The sequence below is a fragment of the Cotesia glomerata genome, unplaced genomic scaffold, assembly GCF_020080835.1.
Source record: "Cotesia glomerata isolate CgM1 unplaced genomic scaffold, MPM_Cglom_v2.3 scaffold_17, whole genome shotgun sequence".
Classification (NCBI taxonomy): Eukaryota; Metazoa; Arthropoda; class Insecta; order Hymenoptera; family Braconidae; genus Cotesia; species Cotesia glomerata.
This window is the reverse complement of record NW_025402108.1, coordinates 185,642-204,962: the sequence shown is the minus strand read 5'-3', so window position 1 is coordinate 204,962 and position 19,321 is coordinate 185,642. Positions and strand designations below refer to the sequence as shown.

General features: G+C 32.6%; 1 protein-coding gene across 1 annotated transcript; it reads left to right on the top strand.

Annotated features, from left to right (window-relative positions):
* Positions 1–435: 435 nt before the first annotated feature.
* On the top strand, positions 436–17,376 carry LOC123273941 (protein obstructor-E-like). The gene is made up of 3 exons (XM_044741428.1): positions 436–665; positions 5,882–6,289; positions 16,878–17,376. The coding sequence occupies exons 1-3, from the start codon at positions 614–616 to the stop codon at positions 17,192–17,194; spliced, it is 777 nt and encodes a 258-aa protein (XP_044597363.1). The 5' UTR covers positions 436–613; the 3' UTR covers positions 17,195–17,376.
* Positions 17,377–19,321: the final 1,945 nt, after the last annotated feature.

The following is a 19,321-nucleotide window of genomic DNA, read 5'->3' as shown; positions in this document are numbered from 1 at the left end:
GGCCTTTCCATTTAGGACTTATTAGATAGCTTGAAGTTGACCCGATGGATAAAGTTTTTGTAAATCTAATTTCCTAATGCTCTTCTAAATGTCGTAAGCCCACTGTTAAATCGAATAATAACTTTAAAAGAAATTAAAATCCCACTTACAACTATCGAAATTAACATTCTGGTAGTTAGTTCTTCGAATTATGATTTATAATTAATTATGAGCATCAGCAATGTAAGCATTCATTTATATTATTTCATTTAACTAAAACCAGTTGCGAGTTGAAATTAAATAGTAAATATTCATATAACTTACTAACAAAGACGAAAGTCTTGAGAATAAAAACGATGAATACAACCAGCACAGTTTTTTATGTTGGAGATTCGAAAGAAAGAGTGGGGAGTTCGTATAAGACATATAGTCAAAGGCCTCCTCCAGTGATCAGTTCTTATACAAAAACCTTTCTATAACGTTTCTTTATCCACAGTACTTCATTTTTATTAACTGATTACATTTATTGCGTTAACTCATGAATTTAAGGAATAATTTTTAATGATATCAACGTAAAAATAATTTCATCAACAATTTATTAATCAATATATACTAAAAATTGACTGATTTTACAATGAAATTTCAACAAAGTATAATTTACCTTTTATTCCTCATCGCTACCCAAGGTAAGATGTTATTTTTTTTAGTTTTTCAAATAAATTTTTTTTTTTTAATTTTCTCGTTTTAAAATTTAAATCTTACTCAAATATTTTATTCGACTGTTTTTTTTTCTAATTTTTAAAACATGATAAGTTTTCGGATATTTCGAACAATTGGTATGATTATATTGATGCATAAGCATATTTACTCGTAAATGTTGAAGGAAAAGAAGATAATAAATAGAGGATACTGTTTTTAATTAATTAATAAAAGGATAGTCGATTTTCAAGTATTGATAAGTCTCAGAAGATAAGTTGCGACTTAAAAAGAAATGAGAATATTACTATGAAAAATAGTTATAATAATAATAATAATTCTTTTTTTTTTATGAAAATTTTAAATATTAAAAAAATAGTAAAAATGACAACAAAAAATAATTTATGATTAGCTTTCTAATCTTTTTATTTCAAAATATAATTCTTACTTATCTAATAATGACTAGACTCAGCTGAGTGAATACGTCTCTAAAGTAAACTTTCTCTTACATCTCACAAGTGAAAATATGAAAGTAGTCCAAACACCAATCATACTTTCTCTCTCTTTATCCAAATTTTTTTATTCTTATATTTATTTTTGGCATTGCTTTGTAATTTTTACTAGTTAGTACATTAAAGATCACGTAATTAATAAACTTATTTTTAGATGTGTTAACAGATAAATAAATTTCACGAGATAAGTTTTGATAAAGAATTAAAAATTTTTAAGAATAAAGTAGAAAAAAATGTTTTATGCATAAAACTAGAAAATGATTAATTATAGATGAGGCATTTCACTGCAAATTAAACACTTTCTTAAACGGCCTTTCTAATTTATCTTTTGGGTTGATATACCTATTAACCCAGTAAAAAAAAATTAGGAAAACGGTTGACCCTAAATGCCATCCCTGCAACTTCCCGCTCATTTCATACTTAAGCGCACAAACCTACACTTATTACGTTTTTGAGCTCTTCGAGCTTAAAAATATAATTTTCGTATCATTTTGAGCTCTCTGAGCTCAAAAACCTGCTGGAAGTTGAATAAAACACTATTTTTCGAATTTTTAAACCGCAATAACTTTTGAATGAATGAACCGATTTTTTCGTGGTTGGTGGCATTTGACGCAGTTTTTAAAGCCTCATGAAGAACTTTTAAGTTTAAATTGATCGACCTAGGAATTTCAAAGTAATTCCCAAAAAACGATTTTTTCGATTTTTTTCGTTAACGATAACTCACGAACGAATTAACCGATTTCGACCGGGCTAGTGGCAATCGACGTGTTTTTTAATGTTAAGAGCTGATTAGTTTTTAGAAATTGATCGGTCAAGCCGTATAAAAGTTATTCCAAAAAAACCACATTTCAAAAAAATTTTTTTGCAGTTTTTTTGAGATTTCTCAAAATCTACTGGTTCGAATCGATCCAAATTACGCCTAAAATCTAAGTTTAGTCAAGCCCTTTCGAATGGCGCCAACGGCGATGAAATCGGTCAAGCCGTTCAAAAGTTATGAGAGGTTTACATACGGCCGTACACACACACACACACACACACACACACACAAACACACACACACACACACACACACACACACACACACATACATACAGACGTACGGACATCATCGCGGAAACATTCGGGGAGGCTTCCTAGGACCTTAAAACGTCAACATCCGTTGAAAACTCGATTTTCGAAAAACGGGGTGAAACCAATAACTTCCCGATTTTTGAAAATTTTCAATTTTCTTAGCGGGAAATTAAAAAAGTTAATGATTCTCATAAAATATTTTGACTGTTCATTCCTAAGATATATACAGAAATAATAACATAGAAAGCTTCTTAATAGAAATTTTTGAACTCACTTCTTTACGTAAAGGTATGATTTCAGTGTTAGCGTATGACTGCTACGAAAGATTTTATTTAAATTAAAAAAAAGGTAGAATTTTGGTGAAGAGTTGACAGTAAAAGCCATTACTGACTGTTCTTCTCAGTTTTCATTTCTAATCGTTCAAAACGATACGAACATGCAAATAGTTGAATTTTTTATGAAGTTTAAAAAAATAATTTTTAGTATTTTTTCCAGTGATTTTAGTTTGATATATTCTCTTTACATATTTTCGAGCTAGTTGAACAAAGTATCTACACGGAAAATAAAGTCCTACCAAAATTACAGGAGAAACTGTTTAATTTAAAAGGATAAAATGTAAATTTTACATTAGGAAACATTTAATATAATATTGAAAAAAATACTAATTTATTTATACTTGAAAAAATGCATAATATAAATGCGAAAAACTTTAATTAACACGTTACAGAAAAATAAACAACACATAATTGTAGCAAAATTAATATGTATGTTTTACTTCATCAGCAATACACTGTTACAATGTTACAAATTTGCAGAGTGATTTGGGAGTCAATGCAAAGTAGATAATTTTCAGTTAATTAATTTTCTCTATAAGTAAAATTCACTCTTAGACGGATTTTATTTATATTATTAACCCTCGGAGTACAGACCTCCGAACAGAACTATATAAAGTACACACGGGGTCAAATTGACCCTACTTGACTTTCGAAGAATTATATCTCAGAAAAATTTTATCAGAATTCAGGTTATTATATTTTTGGTAGGTAAAGCAATGCTCTTTTGAATACAATCATTATTATTCTGAATTAAATAGTTTTTAATGTTGAAAAAATTAATTAAAAACGAGACTTTTTTCGAGGAATGTTTTAGGATAAAAAAAATTCTGGGGTCAAAATGACCCCCAGTGTACTCACAGGGTTAATAAAATACACTGCAAAGTTAATTTTCTTAACTTTTTTATTAAATAAAAACGAGAACATAGTTGTTACCCATTTATATATGGGGCATTCCATGCCAAATTACCGAGGTTTTGACCCAAACCCCTTCGATTTCGCTGAAACTTTTTTATCATTTTCTATCCTATCAAAGACATTTTTCAGAATTTTTTCAGATTTTTTTACCCAACCCAAAAAAAGTTACGAATTTTTGAAGAAAACCGCACTTTTTTTTTAAATTGCTATAACTTTGTCACAAATTGACTTTTCGGTACTTTTTAAAAAAAGATTTTTTTTTATGTAGTTTTCAGAAAAAAATACACAAAATTTTTTGGAAGTCACGATATATCAAATATTTCAGTTTTTTCAACAAAACCGTAATTTTTCGAAGTCTGTCAACTTTTTCTCAATTTTTTTGTATCAAAAAAAAACTTCAACTAAGACAGTATTTAACCCCGCTATTCCCATTTTGTGCCGACTTCCTTTCTAATTTTTTTTTCGATTGAAAATAATTGGTGTGATTTGGAGTTCGTAAAATTCTCTTCATTTCGGATGGCGCGCCACAACAATATAAAAACTATCAACATTTTGTTTATTTATCGCATTATAATGAAGAATTCGGAATAATAGTAGAGCGGAATTTTTTCGCTACGGCACACGGTAAAGGACCATGTGATGGATTAGGTGGTACTTTGAAGCGAATGGCCGCACGTGCTAGCCTACAATTGCATCCTCATCTACAAATCTTAACACCATTACAATTATTTGAGTGGGCTTTAAAAAACTTACCAAAATATTAATGTTAGGTTTTTGAAAACTGAGGAGTATGAATTACTGAAAGAGAAATTAGAAGAACGCTTCAAAAGTGCTAAACCGATATCAGCGACACAAAAAATTCATCAAATTACACCATTATTAAATTCTGTGGTAAAAATTAAGTCTTTTTCTTCGTTGGATGAATCAAGACAACATAGTGCGGTTAAGAAGTCGAGAAAACAATCGCTAAACCGAGGAAAATAATAAAAATATTTAGATTTTTAACAATGTAAAAACGATACTTTAAAAAAGTAATTTAATCGTTGCCTCTAATACACTTTACGGTTGTTTTTATCCAATTCTATTCAACTTCTGAGCTTTTAAAAACAATCCATAAAAACCTCAGTGCAAAGTCATAAAAAATAAGCCAAATTCAGAAATTTTTTTATTTTCAATCGAAAAAAAAAAAAATAGAAAGGAAAGTCGGCACAAAATGGGAATAGCGGGGTTAAATACTGTCTTAGTTGAAGTTTTTTTTTGAGACAAAAAAGTTGAGAATCTAAATTGTCAGAATTCGAAAAAATGACATTTTTGTTGAAAACACTGAAGTATTTGATATATCGTGACTTCCGAAAAATTTTTTGTCTGTTTATCTGAAAACTACATTTAAAAAAAAAATTTTTTTTAAAATGTGCCGAAAGGTCAATTTGTGAAAAAGTTATAGCAATTTAAAAAAAAGAGCGGTTTTTTCCAAAAATTCGTAACTTTTTTTGGGTTGTGTAAAAAAATCTGAAAAATCTCATTACAAACTATTCAGTCAGTTTTACAGCATTTTACGTCAATTTTTACAATTCACTAAGTAATGAAATTTTCAAAATTTATCGGTACAAGAGCCTAAAAGTTGTTTTAAGTAAAAGTTCTATAGAACTTATATAGAAAATTCCTGTTTTAAGGTTGCTGAAAATTTATTAAGTTAAGTCAGTTCATACTTTCCGAAAATATTAATTGAACATAGCCTTTATAAATGGTCCCATCCGCATTCTGATCGGTAAATCTGTTAAAAAATTAGAAGTGCCTAGGCACTCAAATTGTTGACATCGAACGGCAATTCAATTTGTCAGAATTTTACTTGTTTGGTTAATCATTCATTAAGTAACAATTTTTACGAAATAACTGAAAATTTCTTTGCTCATCTGATTTTTTGACTCACTGAAATTACAGATATAGTTATGACTTTATTTTAGAACTGATAATGACAGTTGTGAAAAACAATATTTTTTTAATTACAAGTTTGCAAAGGAGATTAAAAGTCCTATTTTTCAGTTCAGAAAATTATACAAATTAGATTCCCTGCTTATATTTATATTTATCATACCAATACGTGCAAGTATTACCTTCATAGTTCAATATTTCTACTTTCCTTGGCCAGTTTGCAAAAGCATCGCCATAGAGCTCGTTCGTAGAGCCAACGAGCACAACAGTACAACAATAATTTTTAGTACAAAGCTGAAAAATCAATTTTTTTAACTTAATGTTACTTTTTTATTATACACTCAAAAAATGAAAATTTTTTGAATTACTAGTATAAAATTGTTTTTATCTGTCTGAAATTAAATGTTCCAAAAATAATTAACTTTGATTAATTGTTTTAAGGATTAGCACAAAAAGAACAGCAGGAAGACCCATGTCAAACTAAGGCTCGAGTGGTTGGGGACACTGAATATTGTGATCGTTACTGGGAATGCATTAATGGACGTCCAGAACTATTCGATTGTCCAAATGGGTTAGTATTTGCAGGAAAGCATCGTGGTGTCACAGAGGGTTGTGATTATCCATGGAGAGCAAATTATTGTGATGGAAAAAGACAAGCGAATCCACCAATAGGTGCTGATCATTGCGATTGGCTTTATGGAATTTTTGGACATGAAACATCTTGTACAAGATATTGGACTTGTTGGAATGGAACAGCTACTGAACAGCTCTGTATAGGTGGATTATTATACAATGAAAGATCTCGATCATGTGATTGGCCTGAAAATGTCGATGGCTGTCAAAAGCACCGTAAGTTTCTTTTAAATAAATAATGTATATATTTAAAACTGTTCATAACGAATTAAAAGAAACCGTTGAATTGTGGTCATTCTAACCGATATTTATGACTAAATACTATGTTTACTATGCAGCTATTTAACCAAAATTATATTTGTATAATCTTCTATTCAGTAATATTAATTTTTATGTGTAAACGCGGGCGGTTAGCCCGGTCCAATTGGTCACCCCTTTCCTCTTTGGAAAGGGCGCCACTGGGATTTTATACACGGTGTCCCAGAAACCGGGGTAGCATGAGAAGGGAAAGGTCGGGTCGTGAGAAGCTTGAGAGAGAGGGCTATAAATTAATGCTGAGAAACAATTATTAACAATAACAAAATTATTTATTCAATATAAACAATTAAAATTAATAAATTTTCTTAACAATATTACCCTTAAAATTAACCTAACAATTACCTAATTGTTAGAACCTCTCACCTACGCGGGCACTCGCCAAAATCTTACAAACTAAATATCATCTAACTCTTTTTAATCATAGACCATTACGCATCTAAACTCCTTATTTAATCATAAACCATTATGCATCTATACTAAATGAACTCATTATTAACTACGTCAACCTGACAATAATTAACAAATTCTTTTCTACTCCAAATCAATTCTAACTAAATTTCAACCTCGTCTACCAGACAGAATCTATCAATTCAATATCATAATTTACCAATTTCCATATAAAATCTTCCTCCGACGCTAACTTAATTCTATAAAATTCTCTACTTTATTCAGACATCTTAATTTACCAATAAAACTGAATCTCAAAACTTCGCATTCTCCAATTTTACCAAAATAACGCCTAACAATTACTTAATACAAAATTCCGACCTTCAATTTTAATTCATTAAATTCCTTAATACATCTTACTTAACTAAATTCATTTTCAACTTAATCAACCAAATTTTCTACTAAAATTGTCAATCAATTTATTCTACTAAACTCAATAATTTATTTCATTTCTCAATATCCACTAAATAATCTTTACAAAATCCACTAAATAATTTTATTAACAAGTTCATTAATCATGTGGTGCAGAGTTTATAACTTTTGAATAATTGTTTTTATCTGATCCCCACACTTATTTACATAAAAATGATTTTTTTTATTAATTACTTCATCTTAATTTTGAATTATTCAAAAAATTATTTCTTGCTTTTTAGTTTGGTTTTATATTACAGCGTGTTTTTTTAAACTATTACTTATTTTTTAATTTATAAATATTGTAATTTTTTTTTTTTAATATCTTTAGTGATTAATTGATTGATTGATTAACAATTTATTCATGCCAAGGCACAGGCCAAATGGCAAGTGAGAGAATTCCAAATTGAGAGATTTCCGAATTTTCTTGTCTATAATTAGAGATCTGCATTTATAGAGCTTTTCTATATTTAGAGTTGTTTATTTGTGTATATGTCAAATAACCTTGATGTTTTTTATTTGAATTGTCTGAATTTAGGTTTGTCATTATTTTTCAATTTCCTTTGTAAGTTCTGTTTATATTTCCATTTTTAAAAAATTTAAATTGCTTTGATGGACTATTTTCTAATTTTAGGCCTTTTCAATTTTAATTTTGTATTATGATATGATCTATTATTTTAGTAAATGTCTTTATATTTAGCTATAGTTATTTGATACTTTTTATTTTTAAGACTGTAATTATCAGGAGACTAACATTTCATTTATTTTCATTTAATTGAAACATCAAATTTATTTGAAATATTTTATTTGTATATTTTTGAATATTCGAATTATTACTCTGGTGATTTACCGTAGAGGAATTTTTTATCTGTAATTATCTCTATGTATAGTACTTTTTTTTGGATAAATTTTTATTATTGTTTGTCTGAGCTTACAATTATTTATTTCATGTAAATTTTCTTTATAGCTTCGTTTATTTTTTTTATTTTCTAAACATATTATTAATTGAAATTTTTAGTGAGAGATGTCCAAATTGAGAATTTTTTATTTTACTCGAATCATTGTCAACCGTTACAAATCAATAATGACGACTGATGTATGTTTTTTTTTCTTTTTTTTTTTTTTTTTAACGAGAGGGGGAATCTTTCAAAGACACCGACGGATGATGTTATCCGTAGTGTGGGAATTCCACCGAATAAACCTCCTCTCTTTTTGTTTCCCCAATAAAAGTGCGAGGAAGACTGGATCGGAACCGCGCTAGCATTACTCCAATCCAGTCCGTATTTCGTCTCATGACGTCTGCTCTTGACTACTGCTCTCTTTCAGCGATTTTTATCTTAAAAGGCGCTGTGCGTAGGCTGCGACAGTTAACCAATTATATTCTTGTTCAAGCATGCAAGTCACCAAGCTCGCGGGGGAGAGTGGTGGTGCCTATAATTTCTTCGGTGTTGCTTCTGTAGTCCTTTCATCGTACACACTCGAAAAACGTGTGTTCGGCGTCGTCTATTTGATCCAGGCAGTATTTGTACGTCGGCATGCGACGCAGTCTCATCTTGAAGAGATAGGCATTGAACTGTCCGTGTCTAGTCAATAGCTGGGTGAGGAAGAAGTCTGTGTCCTCGTGCTTCCGTGAAAGCTAGACGTTGATGTTTAGGATCTAGCGCGCTCTCCATTTGCCCGTCTCTCTCGATTTCCATCGGTCTTGCCACTCTTGCTTCATTTCCGCCTTTATCCTCGCTCTTGTCTCCTCTATGTTTTCGCCACTGGTTTTAGCGTCATAGAGTTTTGCTCTCTCGAAAGCTAGTAAGTTGATGGGCGCGGCTTCCACTATGACCAACACAGCTGCTTCGGAAACCGTGTGGTAAGCGCAGGCAACCCCGAGAGCGTCTCACCGCTGTACCATTGCTGTCTTACGCCGGTATGTCTTTTGCTCCAAGATATCTGCCCATATCTCCACTCTGTGCAGCAATACTGAGTGGACTTCTTCCAGAAGGACTCGTCTCTTTTTTTTTCGTGGTCCCATCGTGTTGGTCATGATTCTTGACAGGTTGGATACTGTCTTGTTTGCTTTCATGCATGCATTTTCGAGGTGTTCTCGTAAAGACAGCTTCTCGTCTATCACTACTCCCAAACAACGTAGTGCCCTTTTTGACGTCAATGCTGTCCCACCCGTGTCCACGGCGAAAGGTTTTGGGAACCATTTTTGTCGAGTCAGGACGACGATCTCTGTTTTATGCTTGGCGAGTTTCAGATGGTGTTTTTCGAGCCAGGTTGCGACGGCGTCAATAGTGTCCCGAATCAATAGTTTTACTTCCTCGGCACTGTCTACTACTATCGTGGCCGCGATGTCGTTTGCAAAGCCCGTGAGCTCTACTTTTTTCGGTAACAGGATTTTTAGGGGCTCGTCGTAGTCTACGTTCCATAAGTTAGGCCCCATAATTGAACCTTGTGGCACGTCTGCCGATATTAATTTTTCAGAAAACAAACGTCGTTACTCCATTTTTACATACTCGCATTCGTACCTTAGTAATCACACTGTACAATAATAGCATTAACCCTTTAATGTTCGGCCTTGAATCCCCACTCTTAATTCGAGTCATATGTCTTTTTCTTTAAGTGAGAGAGCTATAGTCTTTTTCCTAGAGAGGGGGCCAGAAAAAAAGTAGAAAAGGTCGCATGGACACACCACTACAACTAAACCGTCTCTCACACAACCGCATAACGGACTATGATTGGCTCTCTCCCCTAACAGCTCACACTGAGATTCATTGCGCTTCCAGAACATTTAAGGGTTAAACAAAGGATATTCGTAAAGCATTGAATCCTCGCGTATTATCTTGTTACTAAAAATGTTCTACAAAATTATAACATAGGCTCTAAACACTGGATTTAATACTCAACTAGAACATCGGCTTACTAAGTTTGCAAATTTTCATCAACTAAACAAACTCGCGAGACAATTAAGAAATTAAGTTTATATTGCGGAGCGCATAATAGCGCGTCCGTATTGGTCGACAGTCCAGCCTCAAATCATCTTCTCCACGGAGAAGTATCAGCTTCTTCCTTTGAAGTTGGCGATACTCGTAGTCGTTTTTAGTGGAATTAATCCCAGTCGTAGTTGATTTAGATTTGTATAACAGTCAACGGACCTACAACAGTTTTTGGTCACCTCTGCTCTTGCGGTACTGACTAACGAACTGTCATCGGTGGTGATCATCATATTGGAGATCCGGCAATGCAGAAATCCACAAAGTGTCGATCCATACTCAGACCTCTCGGGTGTTTACGCTCGTCGTAGTTACGTCGTATATTTATCCTTGTCACTTCAATTCGAAGCCTCGTACTCGCCGTTACTCGTTCTATCTCCGTCACTCGTTTAGCATTGTGTATTTATACGAATTAAGTTCAGTACAAACTAGTAACATTTTCATTCGTTTACACATAACATTCACGACGTTGAATTCGAGCCTGAAAGGTTAATTTCACCCCAACTATTGTTAAGTTACAATATTTGTAAAAGTTAGTTTTTTTCTGTGCATACACAGTATTAAGTAACATGAATAATGAAAATAATAAATCATAACACTCTATATTACAACATAGGACTAACTTACAAAAACGAAACGGAAGCTGCGGGATCGGTCGTACGATGTAGAGCATTGATATGGGTCTGATAAGCGTGCAGTTCGGGTTCGAATCTTGGTTAGGGCAAATAAAATTTTCACACAATTTCTATAATTAGCGAAAATTAGGTCTAAATTAAGTTTCAAACGTCTTAAGTTTACATTAGCGAGTCATCAAAATGAAAATAAATAATTATTGTAATTAAATTTTCTTTTTTTATTATTTTAACTAACAACGACCTATTTTATACACACTTATGAAACCCTTTCATAAAATTTTACCAATTTATTTCAGAGGATTCAATGAACTCGAAATTTCGTTCTGAACACTTATTTGATTCAACAAAAAGCAATTAATATCTAAGTTTATTTGATAATTGATTTTTTTAGTAAATTTTGCAATATTGGAAAAGCTTTGGCTTTCTTTGTCTTAAAAGCTTGGGCCAGTCTTGACAACCAAGCTTAACCCTAGGTTATCATTTCAGACTTCTAGCAAGGTTGGGCCACGACTGGTTTACAAGCTTGGCCTAGACCTTTACAGAGTTAGGCCCAGCTTGGGCATATGGTACTTTTCTATCTGGGATACTTCACGTTGAGGCAGTAACCTAATGATTGATTGGGAGACCGAGGAGGATACCATGAGACTTAGACAGCACTTCCTCACACACCCATACCTTAGTTTAGATTTAGCTCTACTCACACAATTTTATAAAATTTCAAAATCTAATTAATAAATTTTAATCTTACATTTTTCACTTATTAAAATCTCCGGAATGTCTTTCTCTTAATCTCTATTTTTTTCTAATTAATTTTACTTCGCTTAAATTCCAGTAATTAAAAAATTAATTTACTTTTTTATATTGTTCTAATATTGTGGATTAATGAATTGTGGACTAACCACAGTGGTTCGATTGGCACTTCTAAAAAGTGAATATTCACTTATTGTTCGGTGAAAAAGGCCCAGTAGCGATTAACTCGCTCCTGGGGGACTCCCAAATTCAAGAGACGCACCTGTCCACCGCTAGTTCCCGCAAAAATCGAACCGCCAATAGAAAATCAGCCTCTCGATCACGCCATGAATCGACCGCTTTATTGGCTGATCGCTCCCGCTAGACATGCGCAATAGCCTTCTTCCCCAACTCAACGAGGAAGAAGACGGACTATTGTTATTATCCTTTCGCTTCCACGCTTTCGTTGCAACAAGTCGCCATTAATTCCGCTTTACTTTCGCTTATTGTTAATTAACCGCATTTCGCTATTTTTATAATTTAAATTGCTTAAATTAACCGCTAATAATTCGCTTTAGTTTGTTATAGATAAATTGTGTTATTTGTGCATTTATTTCACCGCTTTTATAGTGCCGGCAGAGTGTTCACCCACGTGTCACCCGGCATCGCTTGTGCTACCCACGCTGTGTATTATAAATCCGCTTTTATTTAAACAATCCGCTATTTAACATATTAAATATAACTTGTATTTAGTGTAAATAAATTCATAGTGTTAATTTTTAATAATATTTACGCGTTTTAATTGAGATATCCAGACCTAAACCTGATCCCCGCTTTTCCGCTCTTTCAACATTTTTCACTTATTCAAGTGAGTTTTTACTAATTCATGCTTAGAGAGTCTCAAGATCGTAAACTGTTTATTTCTTATAGAAAATTATTCAGTTATTTAACACTTGATGTTAGTTTACTAATTTATGCGGTCTTCGAACATTAATTTATTTAGTTAATATTATCCTTAACCTATTGATTGTGGCAGGGTATACTCGACATAATGCCTGATTACTTGGACGATCTCGACCTTCAACTGATATAGTGCCTAGCTGGAAAAATTAAACGTATCTTGAGAGATTGTAAGGTCCTGGGTTTTCTAACCTAAACTTCTGGTACTTTTTTCGGCGACTATTTTGTAATTTTTTTCTCTTCTGTCACGTCAGTGTGAAGATTATCTCACGTTCCGCCGTCTAAACTGGTTTCCTTCCCACGTATTAGCCTCTACAGATCTCTGGCTCTTGTTTTTTTTTTCGGTTATCTAATCTTATTTTAGAATTTTATTTTATTCAGCGACCAACATAATGCTTGTCATGACAATTAAACACACACACACACACACACACATATAGATTTTGAATACAGTTTAGACCGATTCGGACCGGTAGATTTTGAGAAATCTCAAAAAAACTACAAAAAAAAATTTTTTCAAATGTGGTTTTTTTGGAATAACTTTTAAACGGCTTTACCGATCGATTCCAAAAACTAATCAGCTCTTAACATAAAAAACCACTTTGATCGCCGCCAGTCCGGTCAAAATCGGTTGATTCGTTCGTGAGTTATCGTTGACAAAAGAAAACCGAAAAAAGTGTTTTTTTCGGAATTACTCCGAAATTCCGAGTTTTATCAAATTAAACTTACAAAGTTCTAATGAAACTTAAAAAACTGCGTCTAATGCCGCCAACTGAGTAAAAATCGGTTCATTTATTCAAAAGTTATTGCGGTTTGAAAATTTGAAAAATAGTGTTTTATCAAACTTCTATCAAACTTTTGAGCTCAAAAGCATATAAAAGCTATTTATTTAAGCTCGAAGAGCTTAAAATAATACACAAATTGTATTTTTGAGATCGAAAAGCTCAAAAACGTCATAAGTGCAATTTTAAGCGTTTAGGTATAGAATTGGTGGGAAGTTGCAGGGATGACTTTCAGGGCCAACCGTTTTCCTAATTTTTTGCCTATGCTTGGCCGATGCTTGGCCAATGCTTGATTACTATGTTCGATCGACGCTCAGTTGCCTATATCAGCTTGGTGTTACCATCCGATGCTCGCCCAGTTTTGGCCAAACGATATTTCACAATACCCGGCCAATACTTAAAGATAAGTTGCCAGTCGGCCCAGTATCGGGCCGATCTTCATTTCTTATATGGGAATACTGAGTGCAATATTTCTTGTAGTATCAGATTTCAACTGAGTGGGTCCTCAGACAATTTCTATATACAGATTCTGAAATACTACCATCTGAAATTTATCGCCTTCAGACAGCTTTAAAATTTTGGACAACTGTCAACAAAATGGTCGATCCTGCAATGAGAGGTCTTGATAGTTTTGAGATATTTTTCGAAATCTTAAGACAAGCCTGTTGATGATAAAAGTATTACGACTCATTTCAGAAATCTTTGCTGCTGAATATTCCTGAAGACTCCTTTCATTGCTGGAGTGCATTGCGAAATACTAATGTTTCATTAATGTATTGTAGACATTTCGATTAATGTCACAAAGCATTTGATTCATTTCATTTGTTTTCAGCACAATTCCGAAACTAAAAAGTCTATGACAATCAAAAAAGTATAGACTTTTGCCACATAATGATGTTGGCAATCATTTACATGGATTGATTACGGTAGCTTGAAACTATGATTTGCGTTTGAGTCGGTATTAATAGTTAACTTTTACAACATAAGTATTGACTGAAAGTAATTAATACATGCATAACTATATGATCTTTCTACATGAAATTTTGGTAATAATCATGAATCTATTTATAATATGAGATTTAATCATTATATATCTCAATAGACAGTCGTAGTACAACTTAACTTGAGATTGTTGACAAAAATTGAAGATTAAAAATTGCCAGAGAGCGACGTCTTTCATTAAGATGACGTCTGGATGAGATTGAACATCGAATGAAGATTTGAAGAGATTTAATCAAGTATGCTTTTAGGATTCGCACCACTAAGAACTCAACTTTTGTGATAAACAAGTTGAAAGTTTTGCAAATACGACAAAAAAAAAAAAAAATTAGAAAAACGGTTGACCCTGGCCATCCCTGCAACTTCCCGCTAATCCCATACATAGGCGCTTAAAATTGTACTTATGACGTTTTTGAGCTCTTCGAGGTCGAAAATACAATTTATGTGTTATTTGGAGATCTCCGAGCTCAAAGAGATAGTTTTGCTATGCTTTTGAGCGCTTCGAGCTCAAAAGTCTTATCAAAATTCGATGAAACACGATTTTTTTAATTTTCAAACTGCTGTAACTTTTGAATAAATCAACAGATTTCCACGCGGTTGGCGGCGATTGATTTAATTTTTTGAGCTCTATAAAAAATTTAGAACAAAAAAATTGATCTGATGAAAAATTTCGGAGTTATTACTGTTACGTTCTCAAATTTTGGGTTATTTAGTTAAAATTATTTAAGTCCAGATTTTGACTTCGTTAGGATGTCAATAGACTCCAGGTGGGTCGTGTCACTGGTTTACTCCGCGAAGTCACTTTTAAAATTAAATTTATAATTTTTTAATAATACTTTAAATTTACCTGCCTCAGGTAGGTGATGGATAGAGTGCCTAAACGCTGGCTAGCGCTTTGGGCGATGTCACCAGGGTGGAAAACAGCTAATAAGCGTTTACACCCTGGGGGATAAGGTTTTAATAAAAGTCCATATTAATCGATTGACAATTAAATATAGATTTATTAATAAGGATTAGGCAGGTTCAGCCTCGGACCAGCAGAGATTGCTCCTCTGCTAAGTCCGAGCACTGACTGCTTCAGATGAAGTCTGAGGACAGAATGTATGAATAATAATTTTTACAATGAGTTTTTATAATCATTTTTAGCAACGTTACATCTCAGGTTACCCGATGTAGACATCTACGCAGTCCAAATCTCACAACGTAGACTGTTTAGTCTACTGGGCTGCGTTGACGTTCTAGAAATCTCTTATCTCGAGGTATTTCCGTTACGAAATACCTTGGATAATAATTAATTAATTAAAATAATAATTAATAAAATTTAAAAATATATTTCAAATTTCCGAGAACGTAACAATTACAAAAAAACACTTTTTTCGATTTTTTACGACAACGATATCTCACGAACGCATCAACCGATTCTGACGCACTCGGTGGCGATTGATGCGGGTTTTCAAGGTTAAGAGCTGATTAGTTTTTGGGGTCGATCGGTCTAGCCAATTCGGAGATATTTAAAAAAAATGAAAAAAAAAACAACTTTTTTTGTCACTTTTTTTTCACTTTTTTTGCAATTTCTCAAAATCCACTGGTCCGAATTGGTTCCAACTTACAGGAAATCTAAGTTTGGCAAAGCCCTTCCGAATGGGACCAACCGCGATGAAATCGGTCAAGCCGTTCAAAAATTAGGAGAGGTTTACATACCCACACACACACACACACACACACACACACACACACACACACACACACACACACACACACACACACACACACACACACACATGCCTGAAGTTAGGGACTTTTCCCCAGAAGTGGAAACAGCAACGGCTAGTTCTACTTCCGAAGGGGAAAAAGCCGCCGGAAGAACCGTCATCCTATCGACCACTCTGCATGTTAGACACGGCTGGCAAGATATGCGAGCGCATAATTCATCAGAGAATAAAGGCTGTAGTCGATCCACTCCTGGCAGAGAACCAGTTTGGTTTCCGAAAAGGACGGTCAACTCTGGATGCGATCAAATTGGTTGTTGATACAGCCAAGGATGCAATCGCCGGAACGAGATGGAAGGGTGGAAAGAAGAAATACTGCTTGGTGGCTGCTTTGGACATCAAGAATGCCTTCAACTCCGCTAACTGGGACTGCGTTATGCGGGGTCTAGAAGAAAAAAACTTATAAAATTACTTACTAAGCATGATCTTGTTCATAGCTTTATTTTAAATCTTGTTACACGATAATTTTTAACTGAAATGCATTCTATGAAAAATAACTAAAACATTTGAGTCTTTAGTATTGTAATGTACAATTTAAGTTAAGTTGAGACAAACAGAAATTCAATGAAATAATTTTATTTCAATTTCGAATTTTCCATTATCTGTATCTTTTCCCACTGTCTCCATCATTTCTTAATCATTTGCTTTCGATTATTTAATTAACAAAAGGATTTCAAAAATTTCTAATTTTTTCTTTATTATTAACTTCGCAATAAATCAATATATTGATATATTCGTTGACTAATCGTATTTATTCTGTTTTTTAGCTCTCTGTAATGATGACGCAAATGGTAACGTTCCACTTGGGAAATCTTGTAATCGATACTGGCAATGCCAAGGTGGTTATCCTCGTCTTCAAAGATGCCCCGCAATGCTTGTGTTTGATAGAAGGTCTTTAAGATGTGTAGTTCCACCAACAGAAGACTGTGATGTACCGACGACACCACCAACTTCAGATAGTAATATATCCGATGATCGCAATGAACAAGAAACTGAAGAAGAAAATCTTCCTCAAGGCGTGGGTCCTTTACCACCTGGAGCTATCATACTATCCAAACATGATGAACAGCGATCAAGAAACTAAATTATACTTGATCAGACAGTAAATTAGTTTATGCTACATGTATACAAGAGATCGGATAACTTGATAATCGTTTTGTCGTAACATGAACTTGGAATTTTATGAGGGTGGTAGATGTTTCTATGGGCCGTAAGCAACATTTCCATCGGTTTTCATAGAATCTAATATAAAAGTGAGTGTCATAATTTTAACGATTGTCATTTTCGCTCTTAAGTGCACTTGTAGGATACAGTATTTTTTTGCAAACACTGTTTTGAAAGTTTAATTTGAAGGAATCTAGTGTTGAATTTTTAATTATTGCTTGTTTTCCAATCGCACTCATTTAATTACGCGTGATGGAGTTACAGCTTACGATATGCAACATCGTGTCAACCCTTACGGTTTTGGAAATGCCGTAAAGATTCGGTATTTATACGATATAAATGCTGTATTTTTACCGTAATACTTCAGTTATTTTAGCCAGTTTTTTTGTCGAATTATTACGAAAAAATTAAGAAATAAATTCAGAATTTTAGGGCAATAAAATAGAAAAATTACGGTATATAAACAGCATTTAAACCGTCAATGTACTGCATATTTACTGTATATGCGGCACTATTGCAGCAAAAATCCGGAAAAGAAGATCCCTACTTTCTATTACCGGCAAAATACCAAAAATATGCTGCTTTACTACTATTTTTCAATAGCTTAAAATTTTTTTTATCATATTATAAATTATCGTGAATAATTTTTAAAAGGTTGATAAATTAATTTCTCTGTTATTATTATTATTATCATTTTTTTTAGTCCATACCGGGATTCGAACCCGGATCATCTAGTTACGCGCCGAAGGCTCTACTAGTTGAGCTATCAGAGACACTATCCGTATCTATTTACTCAGTCACCTAATAAGACTCACCGAGTAATAAACACAACCGTCCATCTTACAGTAGAAAGCATTATATCTTTAATTATATCAGTATAAACGCGGTAAAATTGCAGTATATCTTTGGTATTTTTACCGTAGAAATACGATTTTATTATTGTAAAATTATAGTAATATTATAGTTAATACATAGATTTTTTACAGTAAAAGTTCTAGAGTTTTACGGTAATTTTATCGTATTATTTCTGAACTTTGCAGTAAAAGTACGGTAGAAATGCTGTACAACTATAGTAAAAAAACCGGCCAAAATAACCACAGAAATACCGTATTATTTCAGAATTATAACGGTTAATTTATGGTAAACGCATAAATACCGAAAATTTACGGTATTTCAAAAACCGCGAGGGGAGATTTATTAACTTGAAATTTTCTACTAATCTATTGTGAGTACAGTTAAGTCATCTAACTCTAAATAACTATTGCAAACAGATGCGATTAAATTAAAGGGAAATGAAAGCTAAAAGTATTGTTTGCTTGCCACACGATACATATCACTCGAAAATTCAACTTCCAAAGCAAGAGTTATAAAAAAATGGTTTTGTAATATATTATGCAGTTGAGTAAAGTGGACTTCTAGCCACAAGCATTCGTGCTACTTAAGTGAACGATGACTCATTTTATTCAGTTACATAAAAAGTTTTTACAACAAACCGTAAAAAGTCTGTATTTAATTGGTAATATATGATAAAAATTAAATTAACGGCATTTTGTACACACATGAGATAAAAGATGCCTATCAGATAGTGAGCGAAATTTTTTCTTTATAATTATTTTTTATGAACAAAACATGATTTTTTTTATTAAGAATGACGAATTTAACAAAAGGATAAAATGTCTTCGTAGAAGATGAATTAAAAAATCCTATTGATTCATTTCTGTCAAGAAATCGATAACCCAAAAAAAAAATCAAAATATGTTTAGATGTAATATCATTTTATACTCTAAAATTAAAAAGTAGAAAATTAAATACTTTAAGATATTTTTTAAGCATCTTTACGACAGATTTATTAAAAAAAAGTTTTTTGTACTTTTATTTTTATATTTATATAATCTATTTCTTTTTTTTTTTTTTGAATAAACATTAACAAGAAAAATTGTCTTAATTTAATTTGAAACATTGCCTTATGAAAACGAACGTTTGTTTTAAATTAAGTTTATAAAAATTTGTATTATTTTAAAATACCTTGTAGTTTTCCCAAGGAGCA